This window comes from Canis lupus, chromosome 20, assembly GCF_003254725.2.
Source record: "Canis lupus dingo isolate Sandy chromosome 20, ASM325472v2, whole genome shotgun sequence".
NCBI classification, from domain to species: domain Eukaryota; kingdom Metazoa; phylum Chordata; class Mammalia; order Carnivora; family Canidae; genus Canis; species Canis lupus.
In genome coordinates this window covers 34732176-34759566 of record NC_064262.1, presented here as the reverse complement: position 1 = coordinate 34759566, position 27391 = coordinate 34732176, and the positions used below count along the sequence as shown (strand labels likewise).

Here is a 27391-nt window from a genome sequence, read left to right as displayed (position 1 = left end):
TCTGCACCCCATTACTGCTTTGACAGCTAACCTCTTCACTTCCTTGTCTATTCTACTCCAGCCACACTGGTTTCCCTTTTCTTCACCAAACACAGCAGCATGTTCCTGCCTTAGGGCGTTGCACTGGTGATTCCCTCTGCCAAAACACTCTTCTCCTTCTCCTACATTTCTAAAGGGCTCTCACTCTCTCACCTCCTTCACATCTTTGCTCAAGTGTCTCCTTCTCAATGAGGCCCATCTGTCTACCTTATTTTACATTGTTACCACATTCTCAATTCTTCCCTTGACACTCCTGTTCTCCTTATACTGGTCTACACTTTTCTTTCTTTTCTTTTCTTTTTTTTTTTTTTTTTTTACCATGTGATTTACTTATTTATGATGTTCAGATTTATTGCCTTTTTCCCATCCTCCCCACCCCAAGCATTAAAACATAAACTCCACAAGGAAGGTGTCTTTATCTATTTTGGTCACTGATGTATTCCAAAAATGCATACCATTCTATTACTGGGAAGGCACTCAATGAATATTGTTGAGTTAAATCCCAGCATGGCACTTGGCCTCACCAAGCTACCCATACCCGCTCACACTTGTGCCCTTGAGTAGCTTGTGAGCCATAGGCTGAGGCATTCAAACTTGATTCCTCTGACAACATCTGTGAGGTGTGGGGGCTAATCCATGGCTTACACTATGGCTTTAAGGATGCAGTAGTTAGCCTAGCTAAAGGGAAAGTGTCAGCGCTCCTACATCTCAGAAGCCCAAACCTGCACAACCAGATATGTATGTATAGGTATGGTAGTTGTGTCATGTGGTCTCTTGGAACCTTGGTTTGATTAACTCAAAAATAAGAATGATGCTATCCTCATTGCGGCAAATAAAATATGTTGTGGATGAATCCCCAGCACCTGGCAGAGAGCCTGACACATGGCAGATATGCAATATGTTGGATAGTTGATTATGAGGAAAAAGTGAGATAATATTTGTAAACTTATGTATACATAAAGCACTTGGCATAGAGCCTGGCATGTGGTAATCATGCATTTATTCACAAAACAAATATTTATAGAGTGACTACTATGTTCTTGGCAAAGTACAATAACTATGGGGATTGTTGAATGAGCTACTGATGTTCAGTCACTGTGAATGTCATGGGCAGTAGAAAGACTTGCATGAGCTGAGCTGAGCAGGAGGTAGCATGAAGAGGGTGGCATCTCTCATGAGCCAGTCTGCCTCAGTATCCTCACAGTACATTGGGCAGATGAACATCCAGACCAGGCCTTTCCTTCCCATTGGCCTGGGTACTTGAAAGAGCTCTGCTCTCCGAGGTCACTTATGCAGGAATGATAGTGGAGGTCTGAGACTTGCTCTCCCAGGGGTGCCTTCTCTGATTCACTTTATGTGACTGCATACACAAACCAAGCAAATTTAATAAGCACTATGAGCCTCTTTAGCACTCTGGGACCTGGGGTCTACAGTTCTTGACATGACTTCTCACTGCTCCCCAAGTGCTTGGACTTTAAGGGAGGGAGGACCAGGATGGCTTAGGTACTAACATCTGTCTGCAGTTTCTCCCACAGTCAAGAGTGTGTTCTTAATAAGTTAGGACTCCCAGGTTTATGAAAAATATCAACAATGAAATAAAAATCAAACTATCTCTGAGGGTTGGTGATGATAAAATCAATTATTATTATTATTATTATTATTAGTAGTAGTAGTAGTAGTAGTAGTAGTAATAGTAGTAGTAATAGCAGCTCACACATTTACAGCACCTACTATGTGCCAGGCAGGTGCAAAGCTCTTTACATACAATACACTCACAACACTTTGAATTAGATTATTAGCCCAATTTACAGATAACAAAACTGAGGTTTATGGAGGTTTAATATTTTGCCCATGATCACACAGTTAACAAATGCTCAAGTAAGAGTCATCCTAAGCAGTCCAACTCTAGATGGCATCTGCAAAATCCGGTTATGGTTGTGTGGAAAAGGGTCTTTTCAAGTATCATAGAATGTCCAGCTGTGGAGCCTGAGCAAGGGACCCAACCTTTCTGGACCTCCTATAAGAGCATCAGCCCTTCAGTGTTGTTGGGAGTTGATGAGTTAGTGTATGTAAAATCTTTACATCCACATCTGGCATGTGGTGAGAACTCAGAAGTATTAGGAATTACTGATATGATCAAATAGCCTAAACCTAAGAGCTCTACGCAGAATCCACCCCTTATGAATAGCCTAAGTACATTCTTAAATGGGCATTTTGGCATCTACTTCAAGCTTAAAAAGATAAGGGGACCTCCCAGGTTCTGGAATACCCTTCTGCTTATCACTCTGAATTCTTTCCTGAACTGGGTGGGGTATGTGTGGACTCAGGTAGACTATCCAAAACTCAAGCTCTATTGCTTACAAGCTGTGTGTTTTAGGCTGGTTTATTCCACACTCTGAGTCTCAGTTATGCCCCCTGGAAAAGGAAGGTGATCCTGCTATCCATACTACAGGGCTGCTGTGAGGACACTGGGCAAAGTCCCTGAGAAACACTGGATACATACCCTGGCACAGAACAAACACTCAATAAAAAGGGAGTGCTTTTAAAGCCAATTAATCATTGTCTTTAGAATCATATCATTTACAACAAGGGTACATCAATTTGTGTGCTTTTTTTCCCCCCTTCTCTGTTGCCTACAGGGTATGGGGAAGGATTTCAAACCTAAATCATCAAGGAGCCCATCCTTCTCTTTTGCTGTCTCTTTTTCCACAAGAGCCCTTCAGACCCTGCCTTAGTTCAGGCAGAAGCCTAATTCTGCATGGCTGGGGTTTCCCAAATGTGCCCCATGATACCCAAAACCAAGCCTGTCGTGAATAATGAAGGCTTTGTGCAGTTTCCCAGGAGCAAATTGAAGGGCTACACTCAATCCTTCCTGGAATCCAGGAGTGCATTTTCATGATGCTGAGAAAGAGAAAAAACAGCCTTAAAAAAATTCCTTATTGGAAAAGTAAAGGGAGATTTGGGGAGCAAGGTATCTAAGAGACAGAAAGAAAAATTTAATCCACTATGCCTGACAATAAGGCCTCTGGCAGCCTTGGCTTTGCAGTAATGCCAGGCCATTTTAGAAGAGCTGGTCCCAGAGGGTAGCCACCAAGTCTGGAACCCTTGGCAAATACATAATAAATGAAATCACTTTACAAATCAAGATAGAATGCTATCATCTATGGTCTCAGGATTTTTGGCCACCAACTACTTGAAATCATCTAAAGAGGTAAAGGGCAAGGCAGGATGTAGCTGTTATGCATCCCCACCCCCCATGGTGGGGGCGAGTGTTTCCTTAGCTGCTGACTGACCTGAGACCTTTGGATCATGTATGCATCGTAGCTGGACCCGTGGTACTTGGCCGTAATATCTGGGCTGTAGCCAGCATCACAAGTGCATGGTATATTCGAGCTCAGGGGCTGTTTCCTAGGTCTATATACCTGTGGGAGAAAGCTACAATGGTTAGGTGCAGGAGGGGAGGGTGCAGGGCTCACAGGGAAGGAGTTAGGAGAAAGCAAAGAAAGGGGCTTATCTTGACTTTCTGTGGCCAAGTGGGTGGAAAGCCCAGTGTAGAAGATGCATAGCCCCAAACAAAGAGGTCAGATGGAAGCAGTTCCCAACCCCCAGGGCCAGCACTAGCGAGGCATGCTGCTCTGTGGAATGACCTCAATGTCTGGCAGTGACTGGGACCCTCCTCTGCAGGAGAGGGCACCCAGGCATGGCATTGGTCTCTCTCTCTCAGCAAGGCAGCCCTATGAGAAATGGACTCTGGTTCAGGGCCAAAGGTTGACTCCTCCTTTCTGAGGAGGGAAAGAATTGGCCCAATTGTGAGGTAAAAGGGTTTATTTCTTTGGCTTCCCTTCCACTCATCTTGTACACTGTGCCCAGATCACCATAGCAGGCAGAGAACCAGTCCTGGGGGCTGAAATTGATGTGGACACACTCCATGTGGTATCATACGGCATTTAGAAAGCTTCAGAGCCACATGTGCCCAGAACTAAGATGTGACCTGTTACCTTGTGAGACCACAGACCACTGAGCCATAGTATTTGCTGAGTTGGTTTCATCATGAAGCTAGAATCCAAGTGAATTTCTTTAACTATTTGCTTACCCAAAGCCCCCAAGTTATATATGGAGAAGAAATGATGTCTGAAGATTTCAGGAATGATTTTGTAATATGCTTCAGGTACAATTTCCATTCAAGCCACTTTCAGAAACCCCTCCAAAAAGAAAAGAACTACTTTCTGTACAAGTTAGGACTTTGCCCCTCCTTCCTTCTCCCTCAGAAGAAATAGAGTGGCCTAGAGAGGAGGAAAAAAGATGGATAACTGGGTAAATAGGTGATAAAAAGAATGTTTAAATAATGGCTGGGGAGGTCTCCAAGCGTAGTCTGGCAGTACTAGGGGCTGGGAGATGTTCCTTAGCCAAAAAGGTCCTGAAGGAACTAGTTAAAGAATCAAAGTTGGAAGTATAGAGAGAAAGAAGTATAAAGAACTAGATGAGGAGAGTTACTGATGGGGCCCAGAAAGTGAGCAAAACAGAAGGTAATAGCTCCAATGAGAAAGAAAGTGCCCAGAATTTAATTCATAGTTTGTTAAGATTTAGTCAGAAGTCATACAAAGTCCACTGGAAGGAAGAGACCTGAGAGCTATTTCTGGGGAGATGATGCAAATACAAAAGAAAGGAAAACAGAGCTGGCTGCAAACCACACAAGCTCAGGCACATGCACATAAACACAGAAAAGCAGTAAAGTGATGTTCCAGCAACAACCTGGGCCATTTCATTCCTACCTGGTTTTAGCTGTTTGAGCTGGCACGATGGACGTGGGAGAATGAAGAGTAGCTAAACCCAGAGAAAGCACCCAAGCCCCCACACCAGCAAAACACACCTTTCGTGCAGGAGGCCCCACCTGCTGTTTTAACTGATGGACGAGCCGATCTTTTTCCCTCTTGAGGGCCATGACTTCTTCCTGTGTCTTTTTCTTTTTGGAAGCAGACAATTCCAGCAAGGCAATATTTGCATCTTTTTCACTGATTGCCGCAAGCAGCGCTTCCTGTCTGGTAAAATAAAGATTATTGCGATAATTTTTATAAAGTGTAAAAAAAAGTTGTCATTTATAGTTGAAATGAACCATAGAGCATTGTCTTAATGGGATGGAATCATGGACAATGTTTAAGACAAGCTAACTCTTTGATTTTCAGAATGGACAAAGTAGTTTGTGTCAGAACCCCCGAGACCCATGCACTGCTTTCTCTGAAGGAGCCATTTTTCATTGGCTTCATAGACAAAGCTGCAAGTTAGAAATGGAAGGAGTCAATCTGAGCATTCACTTCTAGGACACTTTAATCCACCCATTCATCTGTCCATCCATCCATCCATCCATCCATCCATTCATTCATTCATCTATCCATCCACCCACCCACCATTTGCCAAGTAAAGTTCTAGGTACACCAAGACAACCCAACAAAACTGGCCAACAATTTTAATATAAATATCATTTTTTTTTTCATGCAAGATTTTCTTCTGAAGGCATACATAGATATTTGGTAGGGTAGTCCTTTCCATTTTCAATGTAATTAATGATGCTTTCCTGCCATTCCACCAAATACCATTCCTTCCTCAGTCTTCCTTATCTAGTAATTATACCACCACCCACTGAGTAACCCAAACACCAAGCCTAGAAGTCATTCTTGATTCCTTCCCTTTCTTCTCTACCCAGAGACAACCCATTAACAACTTCAGTAGGTTTCACTCCAGAAGACATTCCTTACCTAAACTGATCTACTGCTACCAAATTTCTCCTAACCACCAGCATTCATTCCTGCAGCCCACTGGTCTCCCTGGAACAAAACCCCAAGTAATCTTTAAAAATATTATAAATCTGAATTCTACCACTCTGCTGATTGCAAAATCCATTGCGTCACCCATTAGACTTGAAATCCAGACCCTTTATTGATGCCTGTGACTCATTACACCAACTGGCCCTGACCTGTCTGAGATCACCTTGTGCCCCTTCTCCTTCCATAATCAGTAGACTCCAGCACATTTTGTGTCCAAACTCTTTCTAGTCCTTGAAAATGTTATACTTATTTTCACCTCATAAGCTTTGCTTTTGCCATACCCTCTGACTGGAATGCCCTCGCACAGGTCTTTACCCTTCAGGTCTCAACTCAAATGTATCTTACTCAGAAAAGCCCTCTCTAGCTCCTTTACCTAGCAGTGACCTTCTACTTTGTGCCCAAGCCACTGTATCACATTATACTTATTATACTCTTTCTTCATAAAACTCTTTGCTATTTAAAAGGATCTTAGATATTCATTATTTGTTGTCCAGATTTGGCACTCCATGAAACTGGAACCTCATCTACCTTGTGCACCACCAATTCTCTGGCTTCTGAAAGAGCACTGAGCACATAGTGAGGGTCAAAAACATTTGCTCAAGAAATATATGTCTACTTTGTACTTTAAAAAATGTCTGAAGATATCACTGTACAAATCTTCCTTTCATTTTTAATTTTTATTTAATTTTAATTTTTAATTTTATTTTTTAAAGATTTATTTATTTTGAGAGAGAGGAAGAAAGACAGAACATGAGCAGGGGGAGAGGCAGAGGGAGAGGCTCTTACAAGCAGTGAGGAGCCTGATGTGGGGCTGATCCCATAACCAATGAGATCATGACCTGAGAAGAAACCAAGAGTCAGACACTTAATTGACTACACCACTCAGGCACTCCAATTTTTAATTTTTTAAAGATTAATTGTATTTATTTATTTGAGAGAGAGAAAGAGAAAGAGCTGGGGGAGGGACAGAGGGATAGGATCTCAAGTAGGCTCCACACCCAGCATGGAGCCCTACCTGGGGCATAACCCTGAGATCATGACCTGAGCTGAAATCAAAAGCCAGATGCCCAACTAGCTGAGCCACTCAAGTGCCCCAAAGAATTGTAATTCTTTTAAAAATGAGAGAAGACCTCTTATAAGATGTTGCAGTCCTGGGAAAGTCTCTGTATTGGGTATTTTCTTTGCATACAAGTCCCAGGACTAAAACCTGGTCATGATCCTGTTTTATCTTTCTTTAATTCCCAGACTAGGCCCCCTCCAGACCAGGCCCCCTCCAGATGTTTGAACAAGATGGTCATTATTTGGATCTCAGATTTTCTCCCTTTTCACTGCAGGGATTTGTATGGACTTTTCTGGGCCCTGCTAATGGCAGGCAGTAGGAGCTTCTGTTGGAGGCTCAGTCAGACATATGAGCAGCAGAAATGTCAGGGAATATGTCCACTTTCCAGAAGAAAACCAGTGCAGCCTGGACTATCAACAGCAGCATTCAAATCCAGCTTCACACAGCCTGTCTCCTTCTGGATAACATCTTGAGACAATAGACATGCTTACTGTTCACAGCTTGTGCATATTTGTACATAAAGCCAAGCTGAAGAGGCAGCACAGCCTTCAAATCAAAGAGAGCCTATTTGCTACCTCCTCCAATTTAACTACCACACACCTAAGGTGATTGCAATATTTTACCCCACTCTGCCCCAAAGTGAAATGTCCATGTGATGCTTTTTTTAATGGAAACAACCTAAGAAATCATTGGTAGAAATACTGGGAATTGATCATAAATTATGCTGCATCTCCACATTTCACTCTTTTTTAAAAAAGATTTTATTTATTTATTTGAGAGAGAGAGAGAGAGAGCAAGCATGCACATGCAAGCAAGAGCAGGGGCAGATGGAGAGGGAGAAGCAGACTCCCCACTAACCATGGAGCTCAGCATGGGGTGTGGGGCTCTGAGATCCCAGACTCCCAGGACTCTGCGCTCATGACCTGAGCTGAAGTCAGATGCTTAGCTGACTGAGCCACCCAGATATCCCTCTACATTTCACTCTTTACAGCTATATGCTGCATGTAAAATGCTGACTAAAAAAGATCTTTGAAAACATTTGTTGAGAGACAATTCTACACATGTCTCATACTTCTGCCCATTTTACAAGCATAGTCACTATCTTCTTTTCTCACAATCTTTCCAGAACGTTTGTACAGTGAATAGCCTTAGAAGACAGAGGTAGTTTTTTCCTTTGGATCAAAGGATAGACATGCTTACTGTCCTCATATAATAGTATCTCAATCCAGAGCAAAGGGCAGGCATGTTACTGCCATTATAAAAGATTCAGATTCCGTAGATTGAGGATTCTTCTCTTGCAATGTAATCAATCCACTGTAGGTACAGCTATTCGTCTGGCCCATCTGCCTTGCTTCCATGAGACTTAAGGAAAGGAGAATTGACATAAATATACTGATCCTACTCTCTGCACCTTGAGCAGTGAAGTCCTTTGTTTCTGACCTCAAAGTCTCTGGTCATCTACCTACATCCATGAAACCGAGGCAGACTAACCTATTAGCATGCCAATAAGGAAAAATCTAGAATCCTCACAGTTCTTGATGTGCATGTGTATATATAAGATCGCCAAAACATAAAACTATATTCATAGAAAAAAATGGGAGGGAAAGACACTAAAATGCTAATAGTCATTACCTCACGTTGGTGAAATAGGTTGGTTTTTGCCCTTTTCTACCCATACCTTCCAGCATTCTTCCCATTTCTCACAAAATATCATGAGAGTAAACATTAAAAAACTGTAAATGAAACTTCTCAGTCACCAAAAAAACTGCAGATGCATGCTTCAAATACTTGGCATATGTGAAATGTGTTCATTTTCCCATCAAGGTATTTATTATGTTCTCTCTGTCCCTCTACTCTTTATGCACGGGTTAAGTGCACGCACACATACTTTCATATACACATGTCTGGTACAATCTACATCATCTCCCACTTAATTGTAAGCGTTACCTAAATAGGTTCCCTGGATCAACTTTTATATCTCTATGTCCTATGGTCCTTTTCAACCCATTTTCTTCTTCCAGGTCAAAATTAAGAATTAACACAGCTTTAATAACTGTTACAAGTCATCAGTCTAAAAACTGATCTTTCTTTCTTTTTATATTGACTGTTGAGATTTCTTTTTTAAAAAAATATTTTTTAATTCAATTTGCCAACATAGACTCTTCTAAATTCCTTTTCCAACTTAAAACTTATATTTCCTCTTGTAATATCATTAAAATTCCCAATAAATTAATTTCTAACTCTTGGTTTTTTGTTGATCAGAAAACTGTTGATTACAAAACATATGTCAATTCCTAATTCTCTGCAGATGTTATTGCCAAATACAGTCCCAAATCCTATTATCAATTATTATACCTCAAATACACTTAAATCATTTTTATAAAAGTATATTTAAAACCACTACTCATCAATATTAATATTCATGCAAAATAACCCATTTTCTTCTTTGTAACATTTTCCTTATTTTTTTTTTATTTTGTTTTGTTTGCTTCTGGCTGACAAATCTATTTTATAAATGCTGGTATTATACAATCATAGAACTGTGAATAAGGTTAGTGTAACAAGAATCATATATATATTTTGAAATCCTCCTTTATATGTTAACCATAAACTACTGATAATTTCTCTTAAAATAACTTGATTGAAATCTATGTTCAATAATTCCAGTCTATTTAAAGCAAAGAGTAATTGGTAGGAAAAAAAGTATATAAAACTAGAAATTTGAACATTTTACACTTTAGGATGTTCGGAAAAATGTTCTGAATATTTTAAGACTTATCTGGCCACTACTTATTTGTACAGGGATGTCAGGCAAAGCAAACTCTTAATTCTAGGGTGACAGAACCACTGCATTTGTGGCTTTTTTAAGCAATAAGCTTTATAAAATGAATTTTAAATAATTCTTTATCAAGCTGATACATTTCAACTAATAATTTAAATCATTGTGAGCTAATTCTGCAGAGCAGAGTTAAATGGGTTTTCATCATTCCTGCTTTAGTAGTCAGGGGCTTTTTGAAGATACTGAACATGCATTTTTTTTTTTGAACATACATTTTTTAAAGATTAACTTCATTTGCCAGCCATATACCAGATTCTATACTTTTTGCAATTCCCATAAGGCAATTTGCTAATACAACTACTACACCTACTGACAAATACCTTACTGAAAATACACAGAGGCCTGTTCTGAGAAAATGGCAAACATTGTAATAAATTAGGAAGCTTAAATGTTACCACTGTTTTTCTCCCCAAAAGGGAATTTTGATTCAGTCTTTCAAAGTCTGGGAAAATGGAAATATTTGCATTTCTAATGTCCTTTTACATCTACATCTTTTTAAAAAATCCTTAAGTATAGAGTGTATCTGTGAAAAGACATTTGGATATAAATTGGAATCACAAAGAAATATCCTCATTGTTTTCTCCATCAAGTGAATCATCTTCTAGATTCAAGGCCAGATTTACATTGCTTCAGAAATTGTTACGGTCCCATCAACCTGAAGAAAGTTTCTAGAAGTCTGAAACCACCTCCAACACTTAATCTGTCCTTTCTATTCATAGACAACATGAAAAAAACAGATTTCCTCATCTTTAGATAGTTAGTGGGGTTAAGTATATACCAAAGGCTTGCAAAATTATCTTTAGAACACTGCAACGCTTCAGTATACAATTACTAAGGTGATCCGTCTATGCCCCAAAATGTAGCTTAAAATATGAAAAAGAAGCCCAAATAAGCTAGAAAGGAAGATAAGATAATGCAAAGAGAAATAAATCTATAAGAGTCTGCTGAATGCCAAGCTAAGAAAGTGGACCATAGACAGCATTTTATCAAAGTGCAGCCTAAACAAACGTCAAGGGGAATAATTTCTTTAACAAATATGGGCAACAATGAAGTAAAAAGAGGGGGGACTTCTGTGCCCTTATACACATTTAGTCAGGGTTAACAATGGATAAAAATATGTGCAAGAACACATTTAATAGCCCTATGCTGTCATTCAGTTTGTAGGAGGTAGTCAAGATACAGCTAATAAAACACCAAAAAAATGGTTTGAGCCACCCTGAAAAAAAAAACCTCAATGGAATAAAACAAAAGACTGAAGGGCGTCTCCCACTAAGATAAATGCCTTCTTTTGAGTGTTGCCTGTGGCTAACCTTCACAAAGAGAGCTCCAGAATCCTCTGATGGTAATACATCACTACATCACTTATCACAGTCAATTTAAAAGGGAGCTTTATAAACATTTCTATTTCACTCCCTGTTGCTGTCACTCTATTAATGATGACTTGAGCTGAGAGGGTCCAAAATTAATTTTAGGAATTGTAAATGAGGCAGACCAATTAGGAACTCTTATAAATTGGATTGGGGAAAAGTATTAACACATTTTTTTTCTTGCTTTCCTACAGGCTCTTGTTTTAGTGAGCTGACCCATCTTTAGGAACACATTCAATTACAAAAGCAGATGCTTAAAAAATGCATTCCATTAAGAAATGTTTGGATAATGACATGCAAGGGAGAACCTACATTATGTATGGTGCTCAGCCCGCAGTCATGTTCTAATCATACTGTGGGAAAAAAAAATTCCGCTCAATCAACTTTTCCCAGTTAATTACTGTTTTCTTTCCCTCATGACCCTGAATCTTCAACCATAAGTTCAGTAGGAGGTGACTTAAGACAGACGGTGACGAAAGATCCTGTTCAAAACAGCCTCTCTCTCACCCCTGGAGTGAGGATGGGTGGAGGTTTGCTGTGATCAACTCTGGAGATAGATGCTCATTTGCTTAAATTTTAAAAGCAGAATTTTTAAAAAGCATCTTGAGAAAGGGAAGTCTTCTGATATCAATTACTATCAACACGACCCACCAGTAGAATGATATATTGTGTATGCAGAAGGGCCCACGCAGAAAGCAAAGCTGTTCACATAAGGTGGGGCCCACAGGGTGAGATATATTTGAACAACCACAAGTTCCACCAAGGACAAAGAACAGACCAGATTTGTAAAGGCCAGGCTTTGGCAGCCTGACTCCTTAATGTGGTTTGCTCTCTGTCGCCCACCTAAAACTGACCTCAAGAAACAGTTTACTCCAATTACGGAGAATTTTGTCTTTGAAACCTAATAGCACATGACTGGAATTTCCTAACACAGGGGCCATGAAGTCTTGTGGAAGCTCTTTACTCCATGCACCAGCTTTTACCCCGCTACTTACTCAGGGCATGACCTAAGTTTAGGCAGCTGAGCCATCCTTGGGTTCCACCAAGTGTGTCTGGGCCAGGAAACTCTGAAGTCGCAGCATTGTGCACCTTCAGGACACTAAGATGGCAAATGTTGGCACCTCGTGTCATTCTGCTCAAATGAGTATCAGGGTGTTGGAGGCTAGCTGACTTTCTCATGTGGAAGAGGCCAGAGGAGGATGAGTATCAGGAAGAGTTCCAGCCCCATCCTAAATTGCTCGCCCCATTCCCATCCCTTGGGAGAACTGATAAAAAGGCAATGGGAGATGGGAGGAGCCCCTCTCTAAGTCCTAGTAGAAGACATTTGTTTGAGGTATTACTGATTACTGTGTACCACACACATGTGCGTGCACATACACACACGCACGCACATGAGATAAGAAAATACTTCTTTTGATTTTTAGCCTATCGTGATTTCTTTAAACTTATCTACATAAATAATGTATCACTCATGTCCTTAAGAGGTGATTAAGGTCCTTGATTAGGATACTAATCCTCAACTTTGGAACTGAATGTACCTGGGTTTAAGTCTCAGCAAAATTGGTTGTCTCTGTGACCCTGGGCAAGTTACTTAATGACTCTGAAACTTAGATTTCCTCATAATTGAACTAAGAAGGATGATAGTAATTCTCTCTTAATTCTTTGTGAGAGTTAAATGTGATAATGCATGTAAAGATTCTGTTCAGGGGTGCCTGGAACAACCACACAAATGTTAGCAATTACTTGTTATTACATAACATGGATACCACCAAATGTAAAGATTCAAGTTTTGCATTATTTTCTACCAGGCTTCCCTTTATAATAAACATTCTAAACATGCCAGTGGGTCTCTTATTCTCAAGACTGACTCTGAAATTGGTTTCTGTTTAGTTGCACATTTGACTTACATAAGATGATGTCTGTTTTGCAAAGAAATTTAAAGGAGAAAACAGAGCTTGAGTGTGGACACAGTGTGTTCATCATAGAAGTTGCATCCCAGGCCACCCAGGTTTGATTTAGTCAATAACTGTTCAATAGCACCCATCTAAACTGATAGGAAAGGCCACACAAAAGTGGGCAAGATATGATTTCATGCCACATGAGAAATGGAAACTGTATTCTGAAAGGTGACCTTTTAAAAGTCAAGGTCAAGTGCAAAATCTAACCAAAGTCAAACAACTTCAAAACAAAAATTCTTCCATAAAAAAAAAAAAAAAAAACCAACTAAAAAAAAGGGTAAATTTGGAAGACAGGGAGCGCAAGTAAAATAAAGGGCTTCTGACCCCGCACTGACCAGGCATATCAGGTACACACTAGCACACCAGACATTAGTGTGTAATTGCTTGCTGTAGTTCTTGTTTGTTCCCATTATTCTCGTCATTCAGTGATGAGAAAGCTTCTCTGTTGATCACTTAACTCTGTCAATGTAGCTTTCTGTGTGAAATACTCCCAACCAGACTCCCTCGAAGGGTTATTGATGATTGATAATAAGAAAACCAAATACATCTGGACCTCACTGTGGGCCAGATCTTTGCTAAACCTATTGTCCACGGATGATCAGTTACTGTCAAGACACTTGTCTTATCACATTAACTTTTTGGTTGGAAATGAATAACAGCCAGAAAATAGGTCATTGACTCCAGGGTTTAGCGCTCAGGGCATCTGACCAATTATTTTTCTTATTGGTGATATATATAAATGTATATATGTGTGTATATGTATACATATTTCCCAAAATATAATACATTTTAATTTTCCCTCTTCTGTATATTTAATGCTACTAAGAGTTGTTAGTAAGTCTTTGCACATAGCAGCAAATTGCCCTCCTGCATCCTGAACTAAATATTTCCCTTCTTAATTTGAAATTTTTGTGTTAAATCAAACCTCCCTTTATTTATGTTTACATGGAATAGAATATTCCCATAGGCTAAATTATAATGAAAAACAAAACAGATTGTCATGTCATTGCTGTAGAGGAATATGAGCAGAAGGGGGCACATTCCAGAATTTTGTTAATGCAACATTTGAAGAAAATTGAATTAAGTTTCTATAAAGCAGATCTTTGTAGTGAAATACAAAAAAAAAAAAAAAAAAAAAAAAGAAATTTGATGGAAGTAGCTCCTCCTATTCAGGGGAAGGAAAAAAGGCAGTGGTGTCTTCTGACTGGGGTAAGGAAAGAGAGTGTGCTGCGTCTGTGTGTGCCAAGCAAAAAGCAGGTTTCCAGAAGGAGCAGGAAGGCATCATATCTGATGGGGGGAGGGGGGCTAACCAGATTCCCATCAGCTTGAAGCTGTTCTCCTTTGCTGTGCCTGCCACAGAATTGAACAGCAATTCAGGATAACCTGCAGGAGTCTTCCTTTGGGAAGCTGATGGCTTTTAAAGCACCCTCAAACATGTAATTCCTCAAGCAAATCTCTTTGAGAAGTCTGGATTTTAGGTCTGCCATCTTGTGGCCATTGCAATAAATACCTCCCTTTTCCAGTTTTTCCCAGAGCAATTACATCTGTATAATCTATATTCTAAAAAGGTACCACAGAGGGTGCTTATTTAAAAAATGAATATTAGCCATAGGAGAGCTCAGCAATGCATACGGAGCTAGGACATCTCACATTCTAATCCTCTTTCTGCTCACATTTTTCATTCCTTGGTGGAAGCTTAGATTCAAATGAGCACTTATCAAATTATCAAATGAACATTCAGTATAGGATCAGGTCTGCTGAGAAGTTGGTTAAGAGGTGATAGCTATACTTCAGGTGCCTTTTTTAAAAAAAAGGGGGGGGGGAACTTAATGAACACAAAGCTGCACCCAAATGGAATGAAAATCTCAGCATTTCTGTATTTACCATACATGAATTTGCGAGGAGAACATATAGAATAAAATAGATTGCAATTCCAAAGGAGCTTCATACCTAAAAACTGGGATGATATATTTTTCTGGAAAAAAACTAAAGTCCAAATGACAGAGATTAGAAATACACTCTTCAACATTGTGAGGGGGAAAAGTGAGACCAAATTTATAGCAGTTATATGTTGGGAAGAATTTGCTAAAATGCTGCCATGAAAACACACTGAGTCTGTCTAATGCACACTCACTAGCCACTTGTTGCATGTGTCAATGGGAGAGAAAGTGAATGTGTGTGGCCACTTTCTCAGCAAGGTTTCATAAGCCAATGTATCATAAGCTCTAAACTAAAAAAGAGATGCAAGAGCATATTCCTTGGCCATAAATTAATTTCAGAGCCCAAACTACAGAAGTATAAAACTATACATACACATTTATACACCAAAAGTATTGCATTGCTAAGCAACTGATTTAAAAGACATATATATAATTAAGACTTACAAAAATCAGCTAGTGAATCCAGAAATGAGTTGTATCTGTTAGTTACCTGAAATTTCTGGATTCATGATATAATATATGGGACACTACTAGCATGCTCCTTCTCAGAGGTTGAGGGAATGTGAAACCAGACAGCGGATGCAGAATGAAAGAGTCTGGTAAACTACCTGAAAGAACTCCACATCTGGAAAGAATCGTGGGGGAACCAGCCCAAGACACAATGGTATAGAAAGCAGTCTCAGATTTACAGTATGGGTGGCCTTGTGGCTCATGGAAGTGAAATTTCCACTCCAGGAGGAGCGATCACTAAGAAGCAGGGATATTTCTGATGTGAAATTAGGAAGTTCAGTCCAAAGCAACTGGAGGGAATGTCTTCCTCTGGCATGGCTGTTTACTGACCACACAGGGAAGAATAAACTAACCAGATGATCAGAGCCCAGTTCTTCAATTCCTTGAACACATATTAACTGAGTACCCATGCATACCGGGTACCAGCAAGGAAAGGACAAAGAAGACAGGCACAACTTCTGCTACACACAGCAGGCCCCAGAGACTCTCCATGCACATAGTCATGATGGCTGGCCCTGCAACGATGCCACAGAACACAAAGAAATACCATTCTATTTCTGTCAGTAACAAATACCAGATCGTTAGCAATACCAGGCAAAGAAGATATCCATGAATTCTGTTTACCAATCCAACAGCTGGGTGTAAGAATTCATATGGTAGGTTCACCCACATGTATCAAATAATTGATTCAAAAGCTCTCTCCCATCCTGTCCTCTTCATTCTGAATGTCCAGTGTTATGCAGCTGCAATCCAGAAGCTCAAAAATAAACAAATAAACAGAAACTCAAAGCTTCATATCCATAGCTATTAGGCTGAATGATATAAAGTGTACTTTTCTGTGTATCAGAAACAGCCAAATATCAGTGATTTCATGCAGTTCAACCTAACATTCTTCTTCCATAAAAAAGCAGCTTTAGGGCAGCCTGGGTGGCTCAGCGGTTTAGCGCCACCTTCAGCCCAGTGTATGATCCTGGAGACCTGGGATCGAGTCCCACGTCGGGCTCCCTGCATGGAGCCTGCTTCTCCCTCTGCCTGTGTCTCAGCCTGTCTCTCTCTCTCTGTGTCTCTTATGAATAGATAAATAAAATCTAAAAAAAAAAAAAGCAGCTTTATTGGTTTCTTCATCTTGTTTATAATACATGCCCATAGAAAAGTATAATTCTTTATCACTTTTTAACCTCAAAGACTGAAAATATTGAAGCAATTCCCTGTTCACAATATCCAACTATTAATCCTACATGCACCAAAGACTACCTACTAGAGACAACCCAGTCCTTTAGAAGAGAGCCTGCTACACAAATCAGAGTGGGAAGAGGGGGACTAGAAGCCCAGAAAGGTGACAAATTCCAGTCCCTTACTGGGTACCTCCAGACCTGGAAAACTACTTAGTGAGTAACTTCCTCATGACCAAATCCCAACCTGACACTGATCACCACTCCCTGAAACACTGACCTGTTGATGGATTGCTTTGAGATCAGATCATCTATCTCCCAGGACAGCCTTGAGGCTGCCCTGCACCACTGTGCAGCAATAGAGCACCTTCCTTTAGATTTGAACTTCAAGTCATGGGACATAAGGCAGGAGTCAAAGAAGAGTGTGGCTGCCGAATGCTTTAGAATGTTTTCTAAATTCCCATTAGTGAGAGGACCAATAAAAAAGCATCCATGAGGATGGTGACACAATCTTGGGCGGTGGCATAAAAGAACCATCTAATGTTACTCTGTGTCTTAATCTCTACACATGTGAGGAGAATTTACTATGGACAAATACTGTGCTAGATGCTATGTGGGAACAATGAGAGGGCTCGCAAACTCTTCTGCTAAAGAAAACAAATGCATATGGAAAAATTAAACCACAAAGGACGAATAATAGTCAATTAATGCCTCCATTGTTCAGATGGAGGATTAACAATTATTAACAGTTATTACTTTGTTTGCTATATGCGTATGTGAGGCATAAGTAAAGCACATAGTTTCATTTAGTTCTCTCAAATTATCCTCCAGAGAGAAAGTTATTATTATTCATATCATGAAGCTGAATAAACTGAGTGTGTGAAATTTAAGCAGATTGTCCAAAGTCATATCACTTGTAAATGGTGAAAACTGGAATTTGAACCCAAGTCTGTGTGACTCGGTTATTTCACTGAAATGTTTGTAGGAAGGAAGGATTACCCCTTTGGTCTGGGATGATGGCAGTAGGTTTTCACAGTGTGCAGAGGTGGTGGTGGGGTGTGAAGGAAGGCTGTACTGGAGGGCTCTACAAGGAAACAAGGGACTCTCAGATGAGGATAAGCATCTGAGGAAAAGCTAAGAGGATTCAAGTAATCTAAAATTATGTTTTTCTTGCATATTTACTCCTATTTCCAGCTATATAACTTCCAGGGATGTTAGAGTATCACCAGGGAAAAAGCATAGTCAGACTAAGTCATTCTTAAGTGCCAAATCAAAGACTGGCACTTGCTTGTGCTTAAGTTCTCATACATGCACACACACACTCATTTAAAACACACACATACAAGCACATATACTCAACTCAGGCATGCATGCACACAGGTGAGGACATAGGCAAATACTGTAGGAATAAGATTGCCAAAACACTTTCCAGGTAATGGCAGCCTTTTATTCTGAAATTAGGTAATGTTCTTCCTCATTTGTGGTGTTAAAATGTCCTTTTATCAAATGATGGTGATAGAGTTAACATTTAAATAGACTTATTTAACTTAATAGCTTAATAAGCTTTATGTTGTTTTCAAAAATATTTTTTCACATTATTGGTCCATGACATTCAAAATCTAGGAAGCATTCATTTGATTGCTGAATATTATAATAATTAGGGTGCGTTTGAGGAACATCTGGTCATTCCCTTTCAGTCTGCTTGTTATTCCTTTTGAAAAGTGCTTGACCTTTCACTAAATATTGCCAAGATTTCCAAGTAGGTTGCCTTAGAAACATCATATTGAACCCCAATTTTTCTTACCAAGTGTCACTTACTAAGTGACCATTCCTTTGATTTCTGTTTCAGATATTGTTTCTTTAGGGTAAAAGCGGGGAGTGGTCTTTTATTACATAAATAGTTCCCACCACACACGATGTCCAGGGCCTTCTCGGCACTCACAGTGCCCAGAGAAGGAAAAAAAAAAAAACTGGGTTGGTCAACACTAACTTTTAGGGAAACCACATCTGGCCAAAGTCTAGTATGAAATATGAAAATATGACATACTCTGCCTCTCTTTGCATTGAATTGTTTAATGCAATGTAAATATGTATGGAACCTACCAGTATGTCAATAATCAATGTCTGGGAAGACTTAGGAACATGGTAGCTATTCCTCCAACTATTGGTTAAAGGGAATACAGATGAGGCTTGTTCCCCAAGGACACTAAGATTTGAATTAGGAAATGGAATGCATGGAAATCACAGGTAGATCAGGCTAATGCAAATCCAGTAATAGAAAGAACTCCAGCTAAGTCACAGCTTCAAACAACCAGCACAAGCTGCCTCTTTCCCATCTCCGAAGATCTCAGTGAAGACAACAGAGGCCCATGTCAAGCAATTCCCAGAAAAAGAATTCTAACAAAAGATGAGTTTGTAGGTTTCTTTGGATTGCCAGCTATAGAGATTGACTCCAGGTAACTTAGCAAAGAGAGGGAGTCTTAGAGGCATAATTGGATAGGTCAAGGATAAAAAAATAGAGCTAAAAGTGAATCTTAGGAAAGTCAGTGAGAAAGATGCTCCAGTACCCTGGTAGCAGGAAATTCCAAATCCATCTTGGGAAGACATACCATTTATATAACAACTCTGCTACAACCTTCAGACTTCATGAAAAAAGGATATTTGACCTTCCTAGAAAGAAAATAGATTAGCCCAATCCAGGTCAATCAGCTACAGAGGGTCCCTGTCACTGGGAACCGACCCTAAATAACAGATTCACATCAAAATAAAAGGGGGCCATTTTCAATGGCAATTACTCTAATAATCTCACAGCCTGAAGAGTCTATTTTCAGTGGTATGTTGGAACTGGATGCTACTGGCTAGTGAGAGTCAGTTATGTGCACCTCTTTCAACCTCCATGGTCAGTTGGTACCTTGGCCATGGTAGAAGTATTTACACTATGGAAATTGGCAAATACTACCACCCTCCCCTACTTTCTCACCTCCCATCCCTCTCCCATTAATCTGGTTTACCAGCACTGCATTGGCCTGTTTCAAGATTATTGAACACTCTTGCCAAGACTGCTATCCACCCCGGAGGACATGCCACAGATTCTGCAATAGGTAATATTTAGCTAACACTCCCCAGCATTTTTTCTGTACCAAACACTATACTATCCTATAGCACTATAGCAAGATAACACTATACTATACACTACACTATTCTAACTCCTCTCTATGTATTAAGTCATTCAATCTGTATAGCCATCTAATGAGGCAGGTGCTATTATTTCCCTACTTAGTGATAAGGAAATAGAGACAGAGGGGTGAATTAGCTCACTGGAGTTCACATGGCTAACAAATGGCAAAGTGATGATTTGAACCCAGGAAATCTACAATTTCATAAGTCTCAAAATAAAATAGACAATGTGTAACTGTTATTCTAAGCACTGATGCCACTGACACAGAAAAAACTGACAACCCAAACACTTTGAACCCAGTGAGAACTTGGCTGAATCCCAATAAAAGGATCTCCCTTTAGTTACAAAGCTGCTGTCAGTGAGAGCAACCCAGGACAGCTCACAACTAGTGCTTGGATGTTCATTCTTTTCATTTTCTGGAATGCCTGTAGACTGAAGACAAATCTAAACCTGCTACAAATCCTTAGAGAAGAGAGCGATTCACTGTGGATGGTGCCAGAATTCCCCAAGTGAGTGGCAGCAACATTTCAGGACTCAGTGGGCATTGAATTGGCCATGATGCTGCAATCCCAATGAGAAGAGAGAGATATGTCCGAACCTTCAACTCTCCTCTCCCACTGGTACTAATGGAAAATAGAAAGGAGGAGACTCATAGAAAGACAGTCACCTGATTTTAGATGTGTGCCTTGGACAAGTCACTTGACATACTGCATCTTAAATGAAAATACCATTACCTACTCCCAAAGTTATTGAGAGGTTCAGATGAGATAACCCACAGGAAAGCATCTCATAAACTGCAAAATCTCATGAAAATGGCAAGCATTATTATGGGCAGTATCCCTACACACATAGTTGTGGTTCCTAGCCCAAACAGTGATGGTGCAGCTTGATTCATTCCAAACAATATCTGTGGTGGACCCCATCATGAGCTGGGCACTGCTTCCATCAGTTGAGCCAAACTTGTTTATCCTCATAAAATCATCAGTCCAAATGGCTGCTGGGAGTTTCACCTAGGACAAACAGTGTAAGTCCATGAAGGGAAAATTGCTATCTGTAGGAAATATAGCTTTCCTTTTCCAACGATTCCTTGAAAGAAGTGACCATAACCTACTGGCAGGAGAGTCAATGACTCTTTCTAAATAGAATCTAAAAATTATAATTTTTAAAAATCCACTGAAGATTCAATGAATATTTATTGAATGGATGAATGGAATCTCATGGATCCGGATTCAAATCCTAGTTCTGCACCTTAGCATCTGTGTGATTTGGGGGAAACTAATTCTGTGAATCTCGGTTTCTTCATCTATAAGATGAGAATAATAATACTCTCGTAGGGTATTATATAAGATAAAATAATTAAACCACTTACTACATTTGGTCAAGTAAAAGCAGTTATTACTATTATAAATGCAAGATATAGTTATTAGTTTTATTTATTAATTTACTATTATTATCAGCTATAAGATAAATATGTTCAAATCTTCAATTGTCAAGGGAGTAATATGAGTATTCCCAGCTGCTGGAGACGAGAAAACTATTTTTTTTTTAAAGGAATGTTGAGCAACAATATTCTCAGTTTTCTGTTTGTATCTAGAGATTTAGTACGTTCCTAGTGTTTACCATGGTATCACAACTCCACTTGCACACACTTAAGCAAATGTAAATTGGAGAGTAGAAATGAATTTTTCTGATAAGTGCAAAAAGAAAAATTGAATTCTAAAATTGACAGTGTATCCAAGATAAAATTTCCACTCTGGATTCTGCCTTCCTTTTTTAAATCACTTAACAGAACTCTTGAACATCCAAACCCAGTATTTCAATGGATCTTCAGAGCCAAAAAGCTTTCTGCAAAGGATTAAAGGAGTAGCAAAGTGTCATTAAGAATATAAATTTAATTCTCTTGAAGGGGAAAAAAAAAAGTGTGGTTGTGACAGTTGCTCGTTCTTATAGACAGGATTTTAAAACCCCACAAAATTATAAGGGGAAAAATATCAACGAACTGCTATAGTCAAATAAAGGAAAACCCTATCAATTTATTTGTAGTTTCTCTTTGAACTGCAAATAGACACAGGTGCTAAATGTCTTCCTTTGTTCTGTTAAAGAAGTCTGAAATTCTTAGGCTCTTCTATCCTAAACAACTCAACATGAGCCCTGACAATTCTTCCTCAAATCGAATTAATTTAGCTTCTAGCTTAAAAAAATATAAGGTATCTTATACAAGCTGTATGAGACAGCAAATTAACTGCATTGTATTCCTAACTGATAACTGCATTCTTTAAATCTTTCCTTGGCTTAAAAGGAGGAGGGTAGAGGAGACACAGCAATTGTCCCGTTTTAAAGACCAAAAAAAAAAAAAAAAAAAAAAAAAAAATCTATCTCCATTTTTAAAGCTTTAAAAAACTAATTACAAACAAAATGCTTGCAGTTCTAATGATTGGCTATTAATCTTTTTTTTTTTTCAACGTAACTGGTTTCCTCAAAGATCCATCTGCACTTCATTTATTTATTTCCACATAAAGACAGCTTATAATTCGCTTATCCCAAATTTGAAATACTGGTTTGTCTGTAAATATGGAAGCCTAGAAGAAGCCCCGGTAATTGGTGCTTTTAGCTGCCCACTTAATCTTGCTTAAATTACCAGTGTTCACAATGAGGAATGACTTGAGAGGCACAGGTTGAGTAACCATCAGGATGGCAAATGCAGGGTATGAGGTTAATAAAGATTATTGTCAGGAATCTGAACATTATTCCAAATCACGGTAACCAATGACTCCCAAATTAAGAGCACTTGCTAACTAGAAGCAAGGTGACGGCCAAGTGGGGTAGTTAAGGCATTATTGCTTCTGTAAACGCTAAACTCAAGTATCAAGTAGACATGTAATCTTCGACTCCCCGAACACCCCAATTTGGCCACTAAAGATGCTGTTTTACATTTCCAAACATTTTCCCCTGTCACTACTTTTTATACTTCAGTTCTCAGGTTGTAAGTATTTGTTACTTGCAAAGCAGCCCCCTTTGAACACTGAATCATGGGAGGCATTTGTAACTAACTGCCAATGCTGCCTGCCAAACAAAAACTCCCTGCTGGTGACATGACCACCTAGTGACCTCTAAAAATGTTGTAACAATGTGAAAAATAGCTCCCTCTTGTAGGAAACAGCAATTTTTTAAATTAAACGTACATTGAACGTTCGCTTATATACAGATAAATGGTGTTCAGAGTCACCTTCTCTGTTTCCAATTTCAATCTTTTGAAACCCAGCCCAAACCTAAATAAATAAACGTTGATACTAAGAAGAAACTAAGAGCTCAAGAGCCTTGTGATTTTGCAAACAGCTTTTTTCCATTTTCGAAAATCTAAACTCTGGGCCAGACACAGAACAGGTAATGAAAAGGAACAGGCTTGGCAGTCCCTCTGTGGTTCTAAGCTGAAAAATACGTCAGGCAGAAATAAGTGGCTATAATTTGGCAGGCTTAATGTCTTTAAAAGTTTGCAGCTTGCTAAAGAAAAAAAAATTTTTTTAAACAGTTATAACATTTACAAATTGAAACACAATCACTAAGCTAAAAAGCCACCTTGACATAATTTCATTATCCTCAGACTTTTAAGCATACTTTTATCATCTTCGAGTATTTTTGCACCTACATAATAGGAGGTGCACGTATAATAGCAGGCGTACGTAATACTAGGCTACATCATAGTAGGCATTGATAATTATTAAAACTGGGGGCACCACGAGGCTTTTTGATGCTAACATGATCTTAGATGACTGTAATATTAGCAAACTTGGTTTATGCCATTTGACATCAAAATATTCAAGGCTAGTCTCACTTTAAAAGGTGCAATGAAGCTTCCCCTACATACCCAATGGGACACAAGAAATGGGAAATTGGACTTGACAGTAAGTATTTTTGATGATGTGGATCACTGTTTTTCCGGTTAGCTTATCTTTCTAAAATTTCAAAATTAAAAGTCTCAAAGCACCAGAGGTATGACACGTCAAAGGCTGTTTCACTTTAATGTGTCTGTTGTTCATCCTGACATCTCCTTTTGATGAATTATTTCCAAACACTGGCCCAAGCCACGAGAAATAAAATCACTTGAAAACAGAGTGGCACTAGCAACTGTTTGTTTCCAAGCCATTCAAATGCTTGCAAGATAATTCGTTTTATAAAGGGTAGTCACTCCTTCTTGCCTCTTTGAATCTCTCCCCTATCACCCCACCTCCTCCAACAAGGCAAAGAAAACCACTTCAGGATCCCTCCCTCAAAGAGGAGAAAGCCAAAGGACCTACTTTTAACTCTAATTTAAAAAATAATAAGATACAAAGAAGAAAGAAAAAAAATGCATACCCAAATCCGTGTTAAAATACACTTCCAGCTTTTCAACTTTTAACTTAAAACCCACTTTGTGAATACACGAACACACCACATTTAATGTGCTTTTGGTAAAAGTGCTCCACATCGAACTAAAAACTACTCTGCTTGAAACTAAAGCGGATCCTGGCTATCATTTCCAGCCAGGGAAGGCTTCCCTTTATTTTGTGACACTTTTCCCAGTTTTAATTAGCAATTTTGTAATATATAGCTTGTTCTGGAAGGCTTACCTTCTACAAAAGAGCACTATGATGTAACTGAACATAAAGCAAATTTGGATTTTTAAACAAAATCAAGAGGTAACAAAGGACCTCCTTTCCAGACTGACTACTACCTCAAGTTTTGTGGTAAGGCACTTCACAGTGGCAATGTGATTTGACTAGTGTTATATTCAAATTCATGTGATTATTATAACTATGCATATAAATTCATTATAATATAGTTATATTTAGTGGATCTATATGAAATTTCTAGTGTGCAGGTAAGTTCAATCCACAAAAATGACAATATAAGATTCAATCTAACAATAAGGTAACTTACTTTCTGCATATATGAAACGAGTCTAAAGATAATATTCTCACAGGATTGATCTGGGAATTCAATGAATGCATTCTATAAAGGACTTACCAGAATGCCTCACACATGGGAGGAATTTAATAAATTCATGTGGTAGGAGAAGGAATTATAAACCTGTAAATATTGTTCATTTTGAATATTCCAATAGTTTAGGCTATTGACGCTTACATAAACATCGGCTGTTTATCAAATAGCTTACAATTTAAGAAATGTAATCACAGTTCTTAGTTAACGTTAACTAAGTGCCCTCAGTCAAATATTTTTAAAAAGTCAATTTTATTTTAGGCTCAGGTAATATATCTTTTGTAAAAGACCATTCTATCAAATTGAGATAAATATTAGATCAATATACACACATTTATGTCTTTGAGTGCTGATATTTCGTATTCAAGTAACAATAAGGATAATTTTATCACCTAGAGAGAATTGCATGTGATCACTAGTAAAGTGGCTAAAATATTAACTCTTTCCCAATCCCTTGTCAATTCAATATTTCCCAGCAACTACCTGAGCTGTGCCAGGTGACTTTAGTAATCCACTATTCTCATCAAAACATGGTGTGTTCTAAGTTCATGAAAAAGAGACAACTCCATATATTAAGTATGATCTAAAAAAATCTTCCAGGCAAAAAACTGTATCACACTAAATTGATTTCTGAAAGATTAAGGAACCAGAATCTATGGCCAAGATAGTCTATGATTTCTTAAATGTGTTAAACCAAATCAAGTTAATTAGATTCCCCAACTTCAAACTACCCACATTGTAGCCACTCTGCTCACACCCAGGAAGGTTATGGAAACCTTTGCCTCTTCTCATGGTGTGTTTTTCCTAGAACTCTATCACCCTTGGACATACTTCTTTGGTATTGTGAAAGGTGAGGGGTGGACTAATGAGGGGTGGACACACACCCCCACACACATACACATACATCAGTGGCCCTATATGCCCTTCAAGAATCTTTGAGCTTTTAATATCTCTGCTCCCATTTTCCAATTTTCTGAGTTAGGTTTCCTTGTCTCTGAGGACATTGCTATAGCTTGTACACTGAGAGCTGGCATTCAGACAAGGTGGGGCATGTCTGTAGCCAAAAGAAATCCAGCCATTTACTCTAAGAAACTGTGGATGTTGGATCTTTCTACTCTTCTTATTATACATTAAAAGCCAAACCAACTCAAACTATATAACATTTTCCAAGAACGTTACAGTGGGTTTATGTCAATGAAGGTGAATGGATCAAATATATTCTGCAGTGAATTCTTCTACCAACAAATAAGCCTTAAGCATATTAAAAGAGAGTCCACTTTGGAAATTCAAAACACTTGGCTTGCCAAGCTGAGGGCTAACCATCAAATTCCAGCAGATAAGTTGGTTTTTTCCTTTTTCTTTTTAGGTTATAGACTCTAAATCTTAATATTTTTAGTTCTTTGCAGTGGAATTTCAATTTGGAATAAAATTTTACTCCCTAACAATTAAGTCAAACCTCAAAAGCAACTCTATTTTACATTTCAGGCTCCTCCAGTTTACCTATCTATGGAATTCCTCTTTTTGTACCAATCCAACAGAGCATAAATTAAAACAAATTGGGAGCAGTATTTTAAAAGGAAACAGTCCCTGAGTTGGTACAGTGTTTTGCTATTTCTTCTTGAAATTTTGAAAATTATACAATTATAATTGTATTATAACTTTAAGAAGCAGCTTCCTAATTTTTTCATAAATAAAGATGATGACTGCTTCTCAGTTCACCTAAATCACTCAGGTCTTATTCCATCTTCTCGACATTTGCACAGGAAGAAGGGTTCCCTATTGTCTCCTCCCCCTCACTGGGAGTCAGACCAGCTGGGACATTTTAAGTCTCTTTCATTAAAAAAAGAAGGTTAAGGTCAAAATAAGTATGATAAACATGGTAGTTTCTATTCTCAATACTCAAGGACGAAAGACTAAACAACAACAAAAAAATGTAACATTAAAATTCACTACATGTATGATGAAGCTTGTTTTTTCTTTCCATGCAACATAATCATGAAGGAGAAAAAGGGTTTTGGAAAACAGATTTTACTTTTAGTAAATCTAGTCCTTTAAATGGATCTAGTAGTTAATTCTACAGCTGTACATTCCTTTAATTTATATGTTTCCAATTACCTATATGACTGACACTTTCAGGTTTTACAGTTGATCTTGAAGAGCAGTGCACTTAAAGTTATGAGAAATATTTTTATGCAAAAGAAAAAATAAGGAAACTGTGCTTTACTTTAATGGGTTCATCTCTGTACATCAGAAGTTTGAGCATTTTAAAGATTCTTTAAAAGTTAGTCAATTCCAATGCTGTGACTTTTCATAATACAAACTGTTATTGGGCTTAACCTTTTTATCTACAGAGTGTCAGCCCCCCACCCTGACACAAGCCCCCTACCAAACAGTAGTCCAGTGTCAAGGTTATCACATGAAAACAGACTGTAGGTTTCAATCTCATTCTTCTCTAATGGCTGAAAAAAGCAAATTCACAGCCCCGATGGAATAGCATGTTGACATTTGAAAGCCTGCAGTATCATAGGT

The 27391-nt window shown here is 38.7% G+C and overlaps 1 protein-coding gene across 18 annotated transcripts in view; it reads right to left on the bottom strand.

Moving 5' to 3' along the window:
• ERC2 (ELKS/RAB6-interacting/CAST family member 2) overlaps window positions 1-27391 on the bottom strand; it is a 904872-nt gene that overhangs the window by 208576 nt on the left and 668905 nt on the right. For 15 of the 18 annotated variants that reach the window (XR_007404126.1, XR_007404127.1, XM_049097733.1 and 12 more), the window contains 2 exons: window positions 4931-5078; window positions 3333-3461 (listed from right to left, as the gene is read on the bottom strand). Coding sequence is in view for 16 of the 18 variants with exons in the window: in XM_049097733.1 (XP_048953690.1) it covers window positions 3333-3461; window positions 4931-5078 (277 nt within the window). In the remaining 2 variants the exon portion in view is untranslated. The remainder of the gene's footprint in view (window positions 1-3332; window positions 3462-4930; window positions 5079-27391) is intronic. The other 3 variants (XM_049097739.1, XM_049097744.1, XM_025456245.3) reach the window with 1 other exon arrangement.